The sequence below is a fragment of the Lacerta agilis genome, chromosome 3 (assembly GCF_009819535.1).
Source record: "Lacerta agilis isolate rLacAgi1 chromosome 3, rLacAgi1.pri, whole genome shotgun sequence".
In the NCBI taxonomy this organism is placed as follows: domain Eukaryota; kingdom Metazoa; phylum Chordata; class Lepidosauria; order Squamata; family Lacertidae; genus Lacerta; species Lacerta agilis.
The window spans coordinates 45,607,724-45,628,465 of record NC_046314.1 but is presented as its reverse complement, the minus strand read 5'-3'; the positions used below and the strand labels follow the sequence as shown (position 1 = coordinate 45,628,465).

At 39.9% G+C, this 20,742-nt stretch overlaps 1 protein-coding gene across 4 annotated transcripts in view; it reads right to left on the bottom strand.

Annotated features, from left to right (window-relative positions):
• The window catches only part of GRIK2 (glutamate ionotropic receptor kainate type subunit 2), a 438,302-nt gene that overhangs the window by 130,672 nt on the left and 286,888 nt on the right, over nucleotides 1-20,742 (bottom strand). For all 4 annotated transcript variants that reach the window (XM_033143497.1, XM_033143496.1, XM_033143498.1 and 1 more), the window contains exon 12: nucleotides 18,536-18,759. In XM_033143497.1, coding sequence (XP_032999388.1) covers nucleotides 18,536-18,759 — 224 coding nt within the window. The remainder of the gene's footprint in view (nucleotides 1-18,535; nucleotides 18,760-20,742) is intronic.

Here is a 20,742-nt window from a genome sequence, read left to right as displayed (position 1 = left end):
CACAGCGCCACCCACATCCCTATGATTAGAGGAATACCAACGATTAAAAACCCCCACCACAGGTGGCTTTTGAGATGAACTGTGAGAGGGTCACCCACTGGAGTTTATAGTAGTGTATACACTGTATTATATTGTTTATACGATTGGCTTTCATAACATCTAATGGCAATAGCTTGCACATTTTAGGTGGGAATTGCTTAAAGAAAAATTACTCTTTTTAATTTTAGTCTACATTCCTATCATTCTTCAGAGTAACAAAAGAGGTAATAAAATGGGCAACATTTCTGCCTCTTAAGAGATTTAAGCCAGGAGCTCCTGGGCTGCATCATACTTAAGAGAGCATGAATGAAGTTTCACTGAGGTCTACAAACCTATTTGGGGATCGTGCTGGGATTTTTTTTTTGGGGAGGGAGGTGGTGGTAACCTCTGAACTTTCTTGTAATTCAGAACGGACAGGTTCTCTCTATACATAACAGGCACTGGCCCATTCACCACCTCTTGTTTTCTCATTTGGTCCCTTAAAGATTCACAGAGTTACATCTGCATTATCTTCTCTTCCCAAAGTTCAGATATCAGAAGTGTACACACACAACTTTGTACATAACAAGATTCAACAAAGCCGGGATATATGCACACTTGGAACATCACTTAACTTATTATTACAGGTATTATATGTTGTAGGAATTTATTAATTACACTCCTGTGTGTGTGTATGTAATCTGCATAGTATTTCTCTGGTCCTTATGCGACCTTTCCATACCCTCTATATACCGTGAGTCACATGGTCATAGCAGTAAAACGCTTGTGCTTCTGTATCTACTGTTTCCACAGACTAAAACAATTAGCTTCTGTGATTTACTTAGCCAGGCTCTGTAGTGCTTCTAAATTGAAACAAATCGGCAGGAGCCGAGTGCAGTTCCCAGAAGCTAGTCTACTGAAAATATTTATTGAGCTGACACATTGCCTAAGACTACAACCAGTCTTCCTGCTCCAGGGAGTCTAAAGATTAAAAAAAGAAAGAAATATAGGAGCTGGAAAGACACTGGGCAGAGGAAAACAAACATCTTCTATTTTCCTCCTTGTAATGTGATAAACATAAGACAGCCACTTCACCACAATTATTTACAACCATTACTTACACTGCTATCAATGACACAATAACCATATTTCTATGCAAGGCTGATGCTATCTGAAATTGAATTTTAAGGAACTGAGGCAGTATCTAATATCTGTGGAATAAGTAAGTGCGGGTTTTGGTTTGTTTTGTCTATTACTATTATTACAAATCAAACTGATATTTCACCAGTGCTTTAAAAGTTTACAGCAATCACTCCTTGATAATGTATGCATTCTTCTTAAAGGAAAATTCCAAACACTTTCTTAAATTAACCTGAATTACTGCTTTGTGCTTGAATTAGCCCGTATATGTTCATTTGTCAGCAAAAGAAGTGAAGAAGCCATAAAGGATAGGACAAATGTCATGGAGGCCCCTGGAAACACTTCCAGGTGGTGAACAAGTCCACCATGAGGGCAGTGGATATCACCTGCAATTCTTATTTACTAAACATTATTCTTCAAAGTGAGTACATTTCTGTACAATTTACAGTCATACCTTGGTTTTCGAACAGCTTAGTTCTCAAACGTTTTGGCTCCCGAAGGTCAAAAACCCGGAAGTGACTGTTCCGATTTGCGAACTATTTTTAGAACCTGAATGTCCAACGGGGTTTTCCGCGGCTTCCGGTTGGCTGCAGGAACTTCCTGCAGCCAATCAGAAGCCACACTTTGGTTTCCAAAAGTTTTGGAAGTCGAACAGGCTTCCGGAGCGGATTCCATTTGACTTCCAAGGTACAACTGTACTGTGTTTTCTCTATCCTGAGTTAATATTGCTACAAACAAGCTAAATAATCGAATGAATCCATGCACTCAGGGAAAAGACTGGCTGTAGAACCTGTGACAACACAGGAATTATTATGGCTGTTGAAAGTAATCACAACCAATACACTGCTTCACCCCCCCCCCCTTAATTAAAGCGTGAGAACATGCTTAAAACCTTAGTGACAGACTGCTCCCCTCACTGAATCTTATCCATGGCCTCAGATCTGAAATGGTTCCCGAGTGCTTCATACCCACAACTTTAATGTCTTAAAGTCCCTTACCATATCCAGAGCAACCAGCATGGCAATTCTATCTTGCATGCCAACCTGCAGTTTCTAGCAAGTTCAGCAAACACTATTCACATAATTATTGGTGTGGTAAACTACTAACCACTAGGAGCCTGTTTTAAACAGCTTCTACATGACAAGTATAAACAGAGACCAGGCCTTATTATTCCTTTAAATACTGAAAACAAGTTTCAGGTGACCTGTCTATTCAGCATTCATCTTGATTTGTTGGCACAAAGTTTATCAGGAAGCTATCAATTGTTAGCTATATTAGAATTCTGATTCATTCAGATTTGCCTGCAAATATTGCATCAAACAATCGTCACCCCACACTTTCCAGTGCCGTTTTCCATTCACTTCATTTCCTGTCAGTTTCCTTTACCCCAAAACTTCCAAGGTTTGTGGGGTTTGTTTCTTTTTATGAAGTGGGAATGTTGATCAAGAGCCACAAATCAACTTTCATTATGCAGCCTGAATTTGCCCTATGCAATTGAATCCCACTTGGTAAAACATTGAGAGTCTGGAAGCACCCTATATCCTCAAAAGTGAGGGTATCTCAAGAAAATAGTGGGTATTCTATACCATTTGTGGCCTAGAAGAAAATATTTTACAATTTAACCCTAAAGTATTGGCAGAAGTGGAAAGGGTTTGTGATACTCGGTCCGGGCTCTGTTACTGATAGTGGATTGATGTTTAAACTAAAATATAATTACTAAATTATATATAAGGCCTTGGGTTAAAAAAAGGTGTACAGATTTCCAGATTCAAGGTGGAACCATTCCATCTAAAATCATACAGGAAAACAGGCATTTCTTTTCAATGTGACATCAACATTCTTGACAGAAGATTAGGTTAACACTGAGCATCCCAGCAAAACAGTTATCCATTTTAGACTGCATAATAATTCATTGTTGTCCTTCACTGTACATTAAATGTCACCCATCATACTGACAGGAATATAAAAATTATTGCACTACAGCCAGAAACCAGACAAGAGCTGTTAATGTAGGCACTTTGGACATGATCTTTATAACCCAGTTAAATCATCAAAAAAGGGGGGAAAAGGAAGGGACGGGGAAGCCACATTTTGAAAACAAGAGTGTGTTTATGGCAGAGTTTCTATGAGAGTGAAAGTCAGATGCCCTTCAAACATATGAAAGAACTGAGAAGGCCTGTACTAAACTGTTGGTGCTAATGATGCGACCAAAGCAACAGCATAGGCCAATTTTCTATAAATATAGGTGTATAAGACCCTTATATGAACTTGTGTGATGTCTAGGCTATTTAATTGAATTTTTCACTTCTAGTTATGTGATGACATATTGCACACCAAACCTTGCTAATCCAGTTTGTGCACCATATCCAAATCCCATAACCTCATAGGAGATGCAGAATGATTCTGAAAGGCATAGCTACTACTGTATATGGAAGTGGCATATTAGTTGAATATTGCTTTTACATATGTTGGGTGAGTCGCTTAACATTGGCTTTAAATTCTCAAAGCCAATCTATATGTGAAAGAAAATGGGGCAGCATGGCTTTTTCCAGTCTCTGAATAGCTAGCAAGGGAGTCTCAGAAATGCTGGAAAAACAACAACATCCTGTCTATAGAAAGGGGGTCCTTCTGTGCGCAATAATTTAGAAATAAGCACTACTGATTTTTATAGACCTCCCTACTCCAGTTGAACTCTACTACTACTGTACTGTAAGACTATAGTGCTAAACAAATTGTGCTTTTGTAATTGCTAAGCCTGATTCTGCATAGTTTACAACTCACCATTTATACTCCTCACTTAACACTCTAAGTATAAGTGAAAGGACTGGTTTAAAAGTATGAGGCTCAGTATGATGATGACACCAGTATTTCCTGTTGTTATCTGAAATACCATACTTAGGATGGACTTTTTGTCTTTTCCCCTCTCTTTTCTTTTTGCTTTCTGAACCAGAAAAATAGATGGCTGCCTGGCTTTAAGGGGGGGGGGACCCCCAGCATAGTTCACATACACTGGATCTTCCTAACTGATTTATATCCTGCACAGAAGTAATAAGTGTGTTTTGCATGTGGGTATTGCAATTCAAGAGAAAATGCATCACAAGAAGCAGGGCTGGGAGTTCTGTCAGTCTTTGCAATAAGTGGAAAAAGTCACAATGGATCCCCTTCTCTACATGGAGGACTTTGATATCTACATTTACAGCCTACATCTAATTAAAGCTGCATTTGAAGCAAGGTGAAAATTCCTCTCATTAACAGCAAATGAAGGGCACCCTCACAAGGATTTTGACATGATTAACTACTGTCACCTCTACACTAACTGCCTCTTCAGAACAGAAAGACAGAAGGAAAGATGGAAATAAAAGTAATATGTGAAGGACAAATATGGCTAATTAGAGAAGGGTCTTCAATATACCCCCACATTTATGGCTTGATATTATCTTTGCCATGCTCCACAAGCACTACACACACACACTCTCACACACTCTCTTAACTGCTCCCATTTTTCTTCTGGACAGGTCTCATTGCTTTCTTTTGTCAGCCCTGAAACCAGAGAATTTGGTAGAATTTCATTACAAAGAACTTTCCAAAAACCAGATCATTTAATACAGAAGATTTCACCATCTTCACACTAAAATTCCACTGGAAAGTAACAAGGCCCTCATCAAATAAATTGCTGCAGTCTCTGCTGATTTAAAAATGTCTAGGGACATGCTGATGAAGGCACTATCTTAGAAGAATGCTCTTATGATAGCTGCAAAGCTGGGGGGGGCAGGGTAGGAGACAGATCCTGCCTTTGAGTAGATATGGATCTTATAGCAATACAGAGCTAAAACTGTTTACTGTGATTAAGGACAATAAAGTCCTGCTAAAGATTGGAGCTCATCTTCTTCTGCTGAGAGCTGTATATTTCAGACCCTGGGGTAGGGAGTGGGGAACATAGGTCTGTCACTTACATATTTTATTTTTTTAAAAAACAAAACCAAACACCAACCCAAAGTACATCCCGTATCCTCCATCAGGCAATTATGGCTCCCACAAAATAATAATAATAATAATAAATTAAGCCCTTCCACCTAGCTAGCTTATCATGTGCGGATTGGGAAAGTACAAAAGCTGTGTTTTAAGACACACTGCAAAACAAACATGTTGGCTTACTACAAAGTGCTCTGGAGCTTAGGAATTCTTGTTCTGCCAAACTTCAGGGAACCCCTCTCCTTTATACTACGATTCTCCACTTTCCCCTTACTTAAATAAAATAAACGTTCTGTCCCGTTGCACTAGCTGTAGGGCACTGGTTGGCTTCTCTGCCACCTTCTTGGCACCTTAAGTGTGTCACTTTTCTCTTCACAATGAGGGTTTCACTCTCCCCATGGGGAAACACTTAAATTTGCAGCCTCTCACCTTCTATCTGAAGTGCTAACATGCAATTCTGCTGCCTACATTGAATGGCTTATTTTATCTCAGGATAAGGCAGGCAGACTCAGTCCATTGCAGATATCAGGACATGATTTAGAAGACAATCATGCCCTTTTGCAACTTTGGGCCTTTTATATTGCATGACATATGTATGATCCATGGCTGTAGTAGACTACAACAGTGTTTTTCAACCACTGTTCCGCGGCACACTAGTGTGCCGCGAGATGTTGCCTGGTGTGCCGTGGGAAAAATTGAAAAATTCAAGAGAATTACTTTATATATAGTCAATATAGGCACAGAGTTAAAATTTTTTAACATTTTCTAATGGTGGTGTGCCTCGTGATTTTTTTCATGAAACAAGTGTGCCTTTGCCCAAAAAAGGTTGAAAAACACTGGACTACAAAAACACTGCTGTTTGTAAATTTCCACTAATTTAATGGCACTTGTACAGCAATGCTTGGATGCTACTGCATCATGAGGATATTGACAACTTGGAACATGAGCAGAGGAAGGCAACCAAGGTGGATCAAGGTTCTGGAAACCAAGCCTTATGAGGAACGGTTGAAGGAGTTGGGTATGTTTAGCATGGATAAGAAGAGACTGAGAGGAGATATGATAGCCATCTTCAAATATCAAAAGGGCTGTTACATGGAAGATGGAGCAAGTTTGTTTTCTCCTGCTCCAAAGACCAGGACCCAAACCAATGCATTCAACGTATAAGAAAGGAGATTCCGACTCAACATCAGGAAGAACTTTCTGACAGCAAGAACGGTTTGACAGTGGAATTGACTCCATTGGGAGGTGGTGGACTCTCCTTCATTTCAAGGAGAGGCTGGATGGCCATCTGCCATGGATGCTTTAGTTGCAATTCCTACATTGCAGGGGGTTAGACTAGATGACCCTTGGGTCCCTTCAAACTCTACAATTCTATTATTCTATGATCATCATCATACAGAATTTCCCTTTGTGCCAATATACCTGCTGCTGATTTCAAATGACTTTTCAATCCTACACACAAGAGGATTAATACTCAATAATCTCCTAATCCTGCCTTATCTACAAAGTCAAGATGGCTAATGAAAGGGAGGAGGAACACAAATGTGATAAAAAATCTTTTAAAAATTCAAATATGACAAAAAATCCTAAAAACATGATTGGAATTTTATCTATGTTTTCCATAGAACTCTTGGTATGTGTGGGGGGAGAGAGACTCTTTTCTCTCTCTCTCTCTCTCTCTCTCTCTCTTTCTTTTCAAAACTAAACCTTGTCTGGAAACAGCAGTGCCTATTCTCATGTTTTGTCAATTGTTGGAAGCAATATGTAAAGAGGAGAGAGAATGGAAATTGTCAAATGCTTTCCATCTGACAGGGTGCAATTTATTCAAATATGCTTTTGGCAACATATTGCTTTGTACAATCACATATGCTCAGCATGGCATACTGATGAATTAGGTTGCTACTGCTGCTGTTACCAAGTCCGAGGCAGAGTGCCACAATGGACATGTAATGAGTGGTTTGACCACAAGAAAGTTGAATGAGCTATCCATGACACTATAAAGACCATGGCCTTTAAAATCAGAACATTATCAACAATAGAAAGGGTGGAGGAGAACCACCTTGCTTTTTTGAACTTTTTCACATGCAAGGTTTGCACTTATTTCATTCTCAGTGTGGGATGCCTGTGAACCTACTATGAAAATGTGCATGGATTCCAACCCACATGCCTAAAAGACATAAAAAATAATAATCCGCTTTACCAGATGGTGATACAATTTCATCCAAGAAAACTACTGATTTTGCAAAGGATGCTGCCACAATTTCATACAAGATTGCATCTATGCTAAGGATAACCAATTCAATGTATTTGTCAAAGTGTCGGGTAACTTCAGTATTCCTCACAATGGCATTTCAGGAACTTTGGATTACTATGAATGCCAAGTGTGGGTATGCAAGTAGTGCCTTAACAGAATAAGCAGGCATTCTCATAATTAAAATGGCCTCAAGTTAGGAGGCAGCAGACAGGACTTTATCAAAGCTACTTCCCCTCCCCTCACATAGCTCTAATATTTGGTAAGTGGTGATAGATGTTGACAGAATGTGGAGGAGTAGAAAATTCAATCAATGGTTTTAGAAAAGTACATGAAATATTGGTATGAGTGGGAGGATGAGGACTTTGACAAGGCAGGTCCTATTAACTGCCCTGGCCAAAGACCAGATACAAAAGCTATTCATCAACTGAATAAAAAGTATAGATCCTGCAATGTGTTGGATCCTTTGTCTGCATATATGAAAGTATACTGTTACTCTGTTTAAGAAATTTTTACTTGCAAACAGAAAACTGTTGTTAAAAACAAATATTCCAGAAAAACAAAAGGAGTGCTTATTTTTAATACTGTTATATAATTTTTAAATCATTTATAAACTCAGTGGAATAAAACAGGTTTTTGTTTGAAATAGAAGCATGAAAGATAATGAATTCCTGTATTTGCTACTACCTTTCATTTTCAAGCTAACACAATCATGATATATTGCACTTCTGGATAAACCTGAACTCTGGATAAACCTGAACTGTTCTCTGAAGAGCAGCAATCAATTCTGCACCAGGGAAGATCAATGTAAAATGGATTAAAAATGAACTAGAAGTTTCATCTAAATACAAAAAAACACACAAAAAACCCCTAACCCTCTTTGCCTAATTGGCTTGATCTGCTTTCCTAATGTAAACTATTGCTATAATTTCCTTAATGGGTGGAATTACTTAAGAACCACCTGCTGGATCAGGCCAATGGCCCATCTAGTCCTGTTCCCATCTAGTCCATCTAGTTCTGTTCCCATAGTGGCCAACCAGACACTTATCGGAAGCCTGAAAGCAGGACCTGGGCACAACAGCACTCTCCCTACTTGTGATTCCCAGCAACAAGCATTCAGAGGCATACTGTGTCTGATACCACAGATATTGTGGCGAGCAGCCATTGAGAGCCATATCCTTCACGAATCCAGCTTCACTGGTTGTCCATGTTATGAGAGGGCAAAAAGGTTCTCCTTAATTAATTTCCCCCACACCATATACACTTTTCTGTACCTGCATCATGTCTGCTCTTACAAGACTTCTATCTAAACAGCAAAAGCCCAAATATTGAACCATTTCTTCATAGTGGAGTTGCTCTTGATCATTTTGGCTGCCCCTTTCTTACCTCTTCCACATTTACGATATTCTTTTTCAGCGAGGCAATACAGGACTGCACACAGTATTCCAAGTGTGGGTGCACTTTAGGTTTGTATAATGGCATGTTTATAGCAGCTTTTCAACTCCTTTCCAAATGATCTCTAGAACTGAATTCGCCTTTTTCTCAATTGCCACCAACTGGTTTGACATTTACATTGAGGTATCCACAGCATCTCTAAGGTCTTGTTCTAGGTCAGACTAGGCCAGTTCAGACCCCTTGAGGGTATATGTGAAATTATTATATTTTGCCCCAATGTGCATTACTTTACACTTGTTTACAGTTAATTACAGCAGCCAATTTACTCCCCATTCACACAGTTTGGAAAAGGTCCTTTTGGAGTTCTTCCTAATCTCTTTTTGTTTTAATGATCCTGAGCAATTTGGTATCATCAGCAAATTTGGCTGCCTCACCGCTAACTCTAAGGCATTTATGAATAAGTTAAAATTACCAATTCCCAACACCAATCCTTGGGAGACTTCACTTTCTACTTCTACTGGGAGAACTGTCCATTTATTCTGCTCTCTGCTTCCTGCTTCTTAACCAGTTACCTCTGCTCTTATTCCACGGCAGCTAAGCTTATTCAGGAGTCTTTGGTGAGGTACTTTGCTAAAAGCTGTTTGAAAGTCTAAATATAAATTGCCAACTGAATTCTTCTTCTTTTTTTTAAATGTGGTGTTACATTGGCCACTGTCCAGTCATCAGGCATGGAGGATAATCTTTGGGACAAGTTTACATATTTTTGTTAGCAGATCAGCAATTTCACATTTGAATTACTTAAGAATTCTCATGTGGATGCCAACTGGATCCAGTGATTTGCTCGTTTTTATTTTGTCTATAAGCCCTAGAACTTTGGCTGTCACCACTATTTGCCTCAGTTCCTTAGATTCCTTTCCTGGGGCAGACACAAATAATTTGTTCCAACCGTCTTTCAAGCTGGTCTCCGGCTGCTACTGTATTTAAATTTTTGTTGTTGTTGGTCTTTATGTTTTCCACAAGGTGCTTGTCAAATGCTCTTTGAGCATCCCTAATTGTCTGCTTCCATTTCACTTGCCAAAGTTTGCATTCCTTTTTGTTCTCCTAATTTGGATGAGACTTCCATTTTCTAAAGAAAGTCTCATTGCCTGTAATAAGTTAAATAACTTATTTGTCTGTTAACCATGCAGGCATCCTCTTGGGCTTGGTAGTCCTGTGGTATACATTCTAGCTCAGCTTCAAATATTGTGGCTGTCTCTTTCAATCATTTTGGGGGACATTTCTTCTTTTGAAGTCAAATATCATCATGTTGTATTTCCTTGGCAATTGTCCATTTACATATACATTGTGTTTTATAGCACTGTCACCACTGCTGCCAAATGGGTCATTTCATGCAATTCAGTGTGCATCTGGTGAAGTTGAGGAGCTTCCTCATAATATGTGCAACTATACACTGCTACAGAGGACAAGAAAACAACATATGGCTGAGTTGCTAAATATATCTGCTAAATGTCTATTCTACAAAAGACAGACCACTGGGTTTTCAATAATGTGTCTAGGATAATGAAATGTTGCTACTTTTTATTGGCATTAGTCAAGGCACAAACATGATTTATTAAGATAAATGTAATTGATTGAGCTACAGATATGAGTATTTTTATATCTTCGACTGTATTTTAAAATTACCCTCTGAGGTTCCATAATGGCTGCAGGGTAAACAATAAAAATGAAATTGGAATTAAACCTATGAAACTCCTTCCCCACTAGAGACAGCTGAAGTAGGAATCTGATAAATTTCCTTAAGAATGGATTTTAATAGCCAGGTTTATGAAGTTGTGAGGTGATTTAAAGCCAGTATTTTATACTAGTGTTATGATAGCATTTTACTTACTAGCTTTACTGATCATTGAGTTTTCTGCTGCTACTAGCCCTTGGCTCTTGGGAAACACGTTCTAGAATTTCCTTAATTTGCAATATATTTTCTTCTTATTTAGCAGCAACTAGTTTTATGAGCCTTTGCTATCCTGCACAGGATAAACTTTTACACACCTCTTGACACAGAATCATAGAATAGAATCATAGAATCATAGAGTTGGAAGAGACCACAAGGGCCATCCAGTCCAACCCCCTTCCAAGCAGGAAACATGTTGCAACCAGTTCCTTCCCGCTTTCTGTTTTATAATCACACTACAATATTTTATTTTAAGGGATCATCTGTTAGGAACAGTAGGGTATGGACACCCTTGAGTTGCTGTAGAGAACCCAAAAGATCTCTTTTAATATGAGAGCATAAGAAAAGCCCTTTTGCATCAAGAACCTGTCATATGTCACCACCAACTGGGAAGTCCACAGTTGCAGTACCGCCAGCAAGCCTCAGCTGTTGATCATGGGGTCCAAGATGGTTGATATTAGGGAGGCAGATGTCTTAGGTTTGGGTATCTCAAGCCATATACTAGACTGATACCTTGAATATGGCCTGATAGCCAGTGCAGTGCTTTCAGGACTGGTGACACAGGGAGTCCCACTGGTGCGCCCCACTTACTAGCTAAGCAGCCACATTCTGTACTAGCTGCAATGGTCTTCAAGGGCAGCCCCAAATACAGTGCCTTATAGTAGCCGAAATGGGAGAACACCAGAACATGGACTAGTGAAGTCAGGCTATCCTGATCTAGGAATGGCAATAAGTGGGGAATCAGCCTAAGCTGGGTATAATTATTCTTAGCGATAGAGGCCACTTGAGACAAGTTGGGATCCAGGAGTGTTCCTTCAGGGTGAATGCAACCTCTTCCTGCACAGGACATACACCTAATTCCAGGACACAGGAACCACTCACCCACAGCACTTCTATCTTATTAGGATTCAGCATCAGTTTATTAGTCCCCATACAGCCCTTCACTGCTGCTAGACACCCATCCAACAGCTTCTCCACCTCTCTTGTTTCAGATGGAATGGAGCAATAGAGCTGTGTGTCATCAGCATCCTGATGCTGGCACCATGAACTATAGCCATGAATGACAACGCCTAGTGGTTTCATACAGATGTTAAATAGCACAGGAGACAGAATGGACCTTTGTTGGATCCCAAGCTCCAAACCTATGGAGCCAATCTCCTGGTACCATCCTATTTTTTGCAATTGTATTTTTTGCAATTCTAATTTTTTTATTTAAAAAACCATACAGTTTTTAATGTTTCGGTTTAAATTGTTATAGCTTGCCTGGGGTAGAGGGAGGGGCAGGTAATAAGTTAAAATTAATGGTGGCAATAATAATAATACTGTATGATAGTGACCTTGCAGGTAGAGGTGGAACCACTCTAAAACATTACTTCCAGCTCCCTAAGTTTCTCCAAAACACCACAGACAAAGGTGTCAAATGCTGCTGATAGGTCAAGAAGAACCAACAGGGTCACAGTCCCCTGTCTCTTTTCTGATATCAATCAGGATGACCATAACCGTTTCATTGCCAATATCAAGTCTGAATCCAAACAGGAATGGATATAGATAATCTACTTCCTCCATGCACAACTGCTGGCTAGCCACCACCCTTTCTATCACCTTACCCAAGAAGGAAATATTAGAGACTGGAGCTCTGAATGCAGGAAAAACCTCTTCAAAAGGGCCCATCCAACAGCCTCTTTCAAGGCACTGGGCATGACTCTCTCCTGTAGTGAGGCATTACTGGATCATCCAGTAAATCCTGTTCTACCTGATTTTACCAGTCATGATGCACAGAGATCAAGAGGGCATGCAGTCTGCCTCACTGCTGCAAACCTCCTGTCCACATCCTCTCAAAGTGATTCACAAAACCTTTCGCAGCATACTATTGTTAATGATGCTGCACTGGTGGTGGTTTACCACTCTGAACAATTAGAGTCCTTCAGCCTGCTCTCACAGTGGTCAAACAGTTGCCTATGGGAATTTTGCAAGAAGGATCTAAGTGCAACAAGCTCTCCCCATCTTAGATTCCCATCAATTGGTAGTCAAAGGCATACTGCATCCAACAGCGAAGGCTGAAGATATTCTTTTCATGGAGAATAAGGCTAAAATGAAAATAACAACGAAAACATCCAAAGGCCCATTCAGTTGGCAGTGCCCACATGAATAATAGCAAGGGGAAATACATTGGAATTAAATATTCTACAAAACATAGCTAGCCAGTGTGGTGTAGTGGTTAAGAGCGGTAGACTCGTAATCTGGTGAACCGGGTTCACTTCCCCACTCCTCCACACGCAGCTGCTGGGTGACCTTGGGCTAGTCACACTTCTCTGAAGTCTCTCAGCCCCACTCACCCCACAGAGTTTGTTTGGGGGGAGGAAGGGAAAGGAGAATGTTAGCCGTTTTGAGACTCCTTCAGGTAGTGATAAAGCGGGATATCAAATCCAAACTGCTGTTCTTCTTCACAATGAAAGTGATACCTTTCCTCAGGCCTGGCACTATTTCAAACTACTTCATACCTAAGCAGTAGCTCCCTTGAGTTTAGTGAAGCAAAAACTCCCAACTTAGATCTTTCTCTGACCAAGGTTTAGAAACCAAGATCCTCCACCAGCAAAATTATGCAAGTTGCACCTTGATAATGAATCCAAAATGACAATTCATTACTCAGACAGAGATAATTTGAGTGCATCTTTCGGCACTTTTGAACTGGATGAAGGAACTATTCCTAAAATGCATTCTTTTAGTGAGAAATTTTAACTTCCCTGAAACAGTCAGAATCGAAATTGGTTTCCAGAACATTGTACTTTATACTGAGGTTGCACATTTTATTATTGAAAATGAAAGCGGCTCCCTTAATATGTAACCTTCTGTATGTGGGGAAACTGCCAATGAGTGCTGCCTTCCCTGGAAACTCTTTAGTGTTGCAGTATGCCTAGCAGGGGTCAAGGAATAATGTCAAGAAAGACCCTGTTGACTTGTATATATAGAAGAGCAAAAATGTCAAGCACGCCGAGACCCTATTTCTCCTGGTAGAAAAATGATCAAATAGAAAGAGCAGGTCTCTCTCACTTTGTTGTGACCTTCCTTTGGCTAAAAGTAGCTTAAATGATTTAGGGCCCATCACAAGGAGCACAGAGGAGCTTAAGGAAGTAATCAGTGGGTGAAGGAGAACACAGAGGTGGCAGGTAATCCAGGCTGAATGACTCCTTATGTGAAAATAAGATTTAGCAGAAGAGAATTCCTGAGTGAATCACTTTGATCAGCTAGTTCTACCTGAATTAATAGCATTCTATTGTTTTACTAACTTTTTATCTCAGTGAAGATCAGTTTTTTTGGGGGGGAGGGAATCTATCGTCACCCACCATATAATGAAGTAGTACAGTACAGGCTTCTAAGCAGTTTACAACTCTAAAAACCAATTGCACAAACATTAAGTATGGTGGATTTCTCCTCCCTGCTTTAATATATATTGGCAAGCAATATGGAAAAGGAGTAGAATGGTTTTTACCTCCACATGCTGATTCCCCCACCCCCACCCCGGTAGTCTATTTTTAGGCAAGATGGAAACTTTGTGTGTGAATGGTCCCTGAGTTTGGGAGATTTGGGTCAGTTGCCTGTTCTGGGATGGGGTTGCCCTCCATCTAAATGAACAGGCTTGCAATTTGGGAGTGTTTCCCTATTCAGCATACTCACTGAAGCCTCAAGTGATTCCTATATCCAAGACTTTTACCAGCCTTAGTTAGTACACCAGCTACAGCTGTTCCTGGACAGGGACAGCTTGGCCACTGTAGTCCACACACTGGTGACTTCTAGGCTTTATTACTGTAATGTGTTGCCTGTGGCCCTGTCCTTGTATTTGGTCTGGAAGCTTGCAGCTGCTGCAAATTACCCATTTGCTCTCTGGGAAAACCTATTGACAGCACACGACTCCGCTGTTGAAATTATTGCACTGGCTGCCAATTTGCTACCCAGCTAGATTCAAGGTTTCAATATTGCTGTATAAGGCCCTGTATGGAAAGCTGGGTCTCTCCATACATTCCGCTCTGGTCACCTAAATCTGTGGATGATTCCACAAACCTCTGTGACTTGAGCATGTGCTTTTAGCACTGTGGTACCAGTTCTCTGGAACTCTCTTAGAAGTAAAGCAAGCCCAAACATTGCTATGTCTTCCAAGTTTTTCTAAAGTCAATCTATTTTGATTATGCCGTCTTCCATTCTTGATGGTCTTTATGTTGTTTTAAAACTGTACTACGGTTTATAGTCTATTTCTGTATACTGCTTAGGTATTCGGTGGATGCAGAGTGGGTTATAGATTCAGATTTTTTTTAAAACAACAACAACTATATTTAGATTTAAAATAATATTTTAAAACTTTTCCTGCTATAAGGTAATATTGCAAGTCAATGACAAACTCGGACATTTGGTGTGGATATAGGACAGTTTTAAAATGTGAAAATTGTATAGATAACAAATAAGGTTTCTCTTCAAGCATTAAGAAAGCAAATTATTTTAGGTTGCAGCATTACACAGTTACTCAATAAATAAGTGGACGAAAAACTGTTCACTAAACTGCATCCTAAAAATATAACAAAATCCATGTATATATAAAATTTGATTTAAGATTCTACAGGAGGGAGATCAAATTTCCTTATGTGTTATTCTCTGATAGTTGGCTTTCTACTAACATGCTCTATTTTCAGATTATAAATGTTAGCTCCATCTTTCAAGAGGCAGAAACCATGCCACAAGACCAAACACAAACACTGAACAATGACTACTTGCTAGTAATCTGTATCTATTTTATAATGATTCCCTGCTACTAATGCAAATATGCCAATGTGATATTTCCAAAAAATGACAAAAACCAACAGCAACTGATTTAAAATGTCAGAGCAAGCCTATTGTATAAATACAGCACAATGAAAAACATGAAAAATTAGCCATTGCAAAATATATGTTATAATTAGTATAAATACATATACTACAAAATGTGCCTAACGTAAGATAATTACAGGACTTACTGGCAGTCATTATTTTATGATTACAGCTATATAAATGAACACTGCACAGGTATGAACCCATCAGCAGCCTACTACTATGCTTCAAAGTTAAACCATCTGTCCCAGCAATAGTTTTAAGTAGACTCCTTGGCAGAGCATTTTACATTTTCAATATTCTTCAGACCATAGTGTATGGGATATAGTAGTTCCTTTTCAATTAGAGAAAAAAAATCAGTGTTAATTTGGTTGATTATGTTAGCATAGACAGATATTTAATTAAGTACCACCTCCAATTGGGGAGAAGAACAATTTCCTCTAAACCTTCCTTCTGTGCATGAACTTCGATTGTTTACTCATAAAGCTAAGAACCATTTTGTACATCTAACCTGTACATGTATCTGCACATCTAAAGCAGGGCTAGGATAACCTGTGGCCTTCAAGATGTCATTGGACTCTATCTCCCATCAGTCACAGCCAGCATTGTCAACAGTCAGGGGTGATGGGAGTTGGAGTCTACAGGTTTCTCATCCCTATTCTAAAGTTACAGGCAAATCAGATGATATAACTTCAATCCAGCTCCCTGTTTTAACAAAACCTATATTCTCATTGGTATGTTTTTAAAATGGTTTAAGATCAGGATGATGCTTTCAACATCTGATAGAATATATCAAGAAATAAATTTAAAAAAGAAAACACTCAACAATGGCCCTTAAAAACATGGCATTGGTTACTGAAAACATCCCACCATGCTCAGTGAGTGAGAACAAGTGAATATTTCTAAACAAAAAAGAAAACTGAAAGAGTGCTTGAATGCTCAGAAAAAAATGTGTTTCCAGCATAAGAAAACACATTTTCAAGAAGGTGTACACAAAATCCATCAACATATCACTTTATAACATTGGTGAAATCAACCTGTTTTTTGGAATCAACCAGTGCTAAACATTTTTCAACATGCAGGGAAACCTTCTGTAAAGTTTCTAGATAGGCAGGTTGTGTATGGTACAATGTGTATTTTTGTTTTTGTTTTTTTGCTAAAATGCTACACACACACACACACACACACACACACACAATCACCTCAGAAATAAGTTTCAACAAGGTTATCTGAAATCTACAACAATTTTTATCTGCAAGCTTGGGCTATCTCATTATTCACCATGCTTTAGATAATTTGTGAGCAAGAATAGTAAAAAGCTGATGCTGGAATCATCTAGCAAACTCACTCATTGGCCAATACAGCATCACATATTTTATGCAGGGATGAGCCACAACTGTCACTACTTCCAAATGACAACTATTTCATCATTGTCCACAGGAATAATACCATCTCTTATAAAATGGAGACAGTAGTATCGAGGAATTAATATATAACACTGATGTAAGTTCTGGCATAAGAGAAGTGGATTAAGTGGATCTCCACAGTGAACAGAGATAAACAGATCATGTAAGGCTGCAGGAAGAACTCTGTGCCAAGCAAAAAAAGAGAACTAGGTAGATGGATGGACAGACAGACAGACAGACAGACAGGTAAGTAGATAGGCCGAGAAACAGAGGAACAAAGATGTGAGGGAAGCAGCCAACTCTGGTAATCTTAGAACAGCAGAGCAGTATCACTGCAAATGCGCATTCCTCTGACCAGTTTGTTACATAAAAAAAACCTTTTGCTGCACATTTAAGTTTATAATAAAGGTTTTCAAACTAATGTCTAAATGAACCTTCCTAAGTCAAGTCAAGTATCCTTAGGTGTGGCTAAATCAAACTAGTGAATAGGTAGTGTTTTGTTTTGTTTTGTTTTATACTTGTACAGTACTCACGGGTCAAATTTGGGCCACAAGTTAAAGGCTCTCCATGCCTATTCTAAATCTGTGAGTTAGAACATTGTGTGAGCAGGGTTCTAAAACATGGGGAAGACAATGCACATAGAATAGGATCCTCTCTTCAGCTCTTCCTTCAACACATGGAAAGGGTAGAGCTAGCCCAGCAGAAGCTGGGCTAGCAGGATTTAGAGCACCCAAACACTGCACACAAGGGTCAAGAGTTTTGTTTTTAGTTTTCTGATATCCTTATCAATAGTAATCTGATTATCTATTTCATTCGAATGCTATGCCAAGTATGATTCAGTTATCTGTTAGTAGGGATACCAGTCTACAGAAGGTTTAGTGACATAACCAGCAGGCGAAAGGCATCATGGGAGTGTAGGAACCTTCAGATCATCATGTGAGCCCGTTGTAAGACTGAGCGGCCTTCTACAGCATGGGTCTCCAAGGTGGTGTCCACAGAGGTCAGAATGCACACCCGTTTATCCCACAGTGCCTGCAAAAGGCCTCAGCAAATACCTACAGTGCCTGAGAGATTCTTTGCAGTTCCCCTTTCCACTAACTCAGCCACAACTATACTGAACACTCACTCACCCCTAAGCATTGCCACAATTCACTGGATGCTGGACTAGGCTCCCACCCTCCCTTCTGTTCTGAAGCAAGGAGTGCTCCAAAGAGCTTCTCTCTGTGAGCAAGGGCACCGGTTGAGGGGCATGCCTACATCATTTTGTCTTCCTCTTTTTCTGCTCTTTTAGATATGGCAGTCTCCATAGTCACCTTAAAAAAAAAATGCCAGATCTCTCCACACTAGCCATTTTGTGACTGGTGCCCATGACAATTTTCAAAACTCCAAATGTGCCCACTAGCCCCCAAAAGTTGGAGATTGCTGCCCTACATATTAAAAAAAATGAAAACAAGAAGGTAAGGAAGGATTTGTGACTTTTGACAATTATTCTTGAGGGGAAGAAAGGTAACAATTGCCAAAATACCACAAAGAGGTTTCACATGTTACCTGGCTATGACAAAGAGCACACAACTGACACCCAAGTAAGCCAGCAGAATATACATCCAGATATCAGGGGAGAGAGGATTCAGGAAGGAGAAGACGCCCGGGTTTGTACCATTGGGCTTGCGGTACAATATACTTATTCCGAGAGTCATAAAGGGCTTGGAAAAGTCGATGACCGTCTCTCGAACATACGTAATAGCCAGTGGTGCAACGGCAAGGTCAGCTTTCTGTTTGCAAAGGAAGAAAAGAGAGAAGGAGAGAGGGACAGGGAGAGAGAAATAGGCCATAAGTCAAAAGCAGCAGACAGAAGCAGGCAATCAAATTAAATAAAACACAGACTTATACACTTTGAGAGCCCTGTCTCGGTACCAATTAAGCTGAAATTTAAAGCTCTGCTTCTGCTCCTCCTCCTCCTCCAGTGAAGAAGCTGATTTATACTGCTACTCTTCCTCCAAGAGTTTTGAACACTGCAGTGTTTACAGATACAATTAAATATATGGAGAAAAAAATCTGAAAAGTGACTATTTGTGGAATTCCATTTAATATTTAATTTATAACATGCTCTATATGAAGGTTGTGGGGGTGGGGATTCCCCTTCAAAATATATACTGGAGGGCTGAATGGATTTTAAGCATTAAAACATTCTCCATTTCATTTAACCTGTTCTGATCGACACGCAACAAGAGAATTAGGCTCACATTTTAAACCCTTGAATCACAATCAATACAGAGAACCATGCAATTAGATCTGTGCTAAATAGTGGCATCTTTGACTCTCCCTTATTTATTTATTTATTTTAAATGCAGTTGGGAATACTAACAAGTTTCAAAAGCCAAGTCGCAAACTGCTGTTACTCTCTGTTGCCACCCCTAAATTTACCACTGGGAATGCAGAGGCACTTTAATATTCTTAGGGGAGCTCTCTGGATCATAGTCATGAAGTCTGAATTTCAAGTTCAGTTTAAGATATTCATTCCCCCCCCCCCTTAGCAATGTAAAACCTTTGTATTCAAATCAAATTTCTGATTCTTGAAAGAAAAGGCTTTGTCACTGACTTCAGAAGCATCAACAATACTGCCATACAGTTGCTCAAACACAGGCTCTCCATTTTCAAATGGATTAATCATTTTCATTCAATTTATTTATTAAATTTATAATCCTGCCCTCCCTTCCAAAGGACCCTAGGGTGGCAAACACACCTGTTACAGAATGTAGCGGCTATTCAGTTTGACTCCACAGCCCTATTTGTGTGCAGTGCTCACATGTAAATGCTACATACAACCAGGGAGAGTGGAGATGCTGAAGCTCTGGGCTGCTCCAACACTGTTATTCCCATCCCCCTAAAAAAACACCATTCTTACTCATGTTGGAAGCCTCCATAAGCAGAGGAGCTTCCCTGCTTCAGGCTCAGCTTTCCATTGTCTTGAGGTTTACAGGCACAGCAACACTAAGGGGAAGAGTTGAGCATATTTGTTCACGCTCCCTGAGCTCATCTGTAGCACATTTGCACTTGAGCAGCATGCTCTAAAAGAACTTATAAATAACTCTCATACATGGTATGAAGTAGCCGTGTTAGCCTGTTCCCCCAAAAGAACAAAGATTCTTGTGGCACCTTTGAGATTATCATAGGAGGTGCCACTGAAGGAGAAATCAGCAAAAAAAATGTCTCTTTCTTCCTGCATCTTGCTGGTTGGAGCAGCCTAAGCAGAACTCCACTCAGGGAATGCTACCATCAATTGTAGCACACTCTGGCTACTACTGCTTCTATTTATCAGCTGGTTAGCTGAACACAAACAAATAGGCCCTTTCACACAGATTTGGAGGGTGGGAGTCCTACAACTGGCTTAATATAAAGGTGAAGGGTAAAGGGACCCCTGACCATTAGGTCCAGTCATGAATGACTCTGGGGTTGCGGCACTCATCTCGCTTTACTGGCCAAGGGAGCCAGCATACAGCTTCCGGGTCATGTGGCCAGCATGACTAAGCCCCTTCTGGTGAACCAGAGCAGCACACGGAAACGCCGTTTACCTTCCCGCCGGAGCAGTACCTATTTATCTACTTGCACTTTGACCTGCTTTTAAACTGCTAGGTTGGCAGAAGCTGGGACCAAGCAACAGAAGCTCACCCTGTCATGGGGATTCGAACTACCAACCTTCTGATCGGCAAGCCCTAGGCTCAGTGGTTTAGGTAATACACCTTATCCTAATTTCA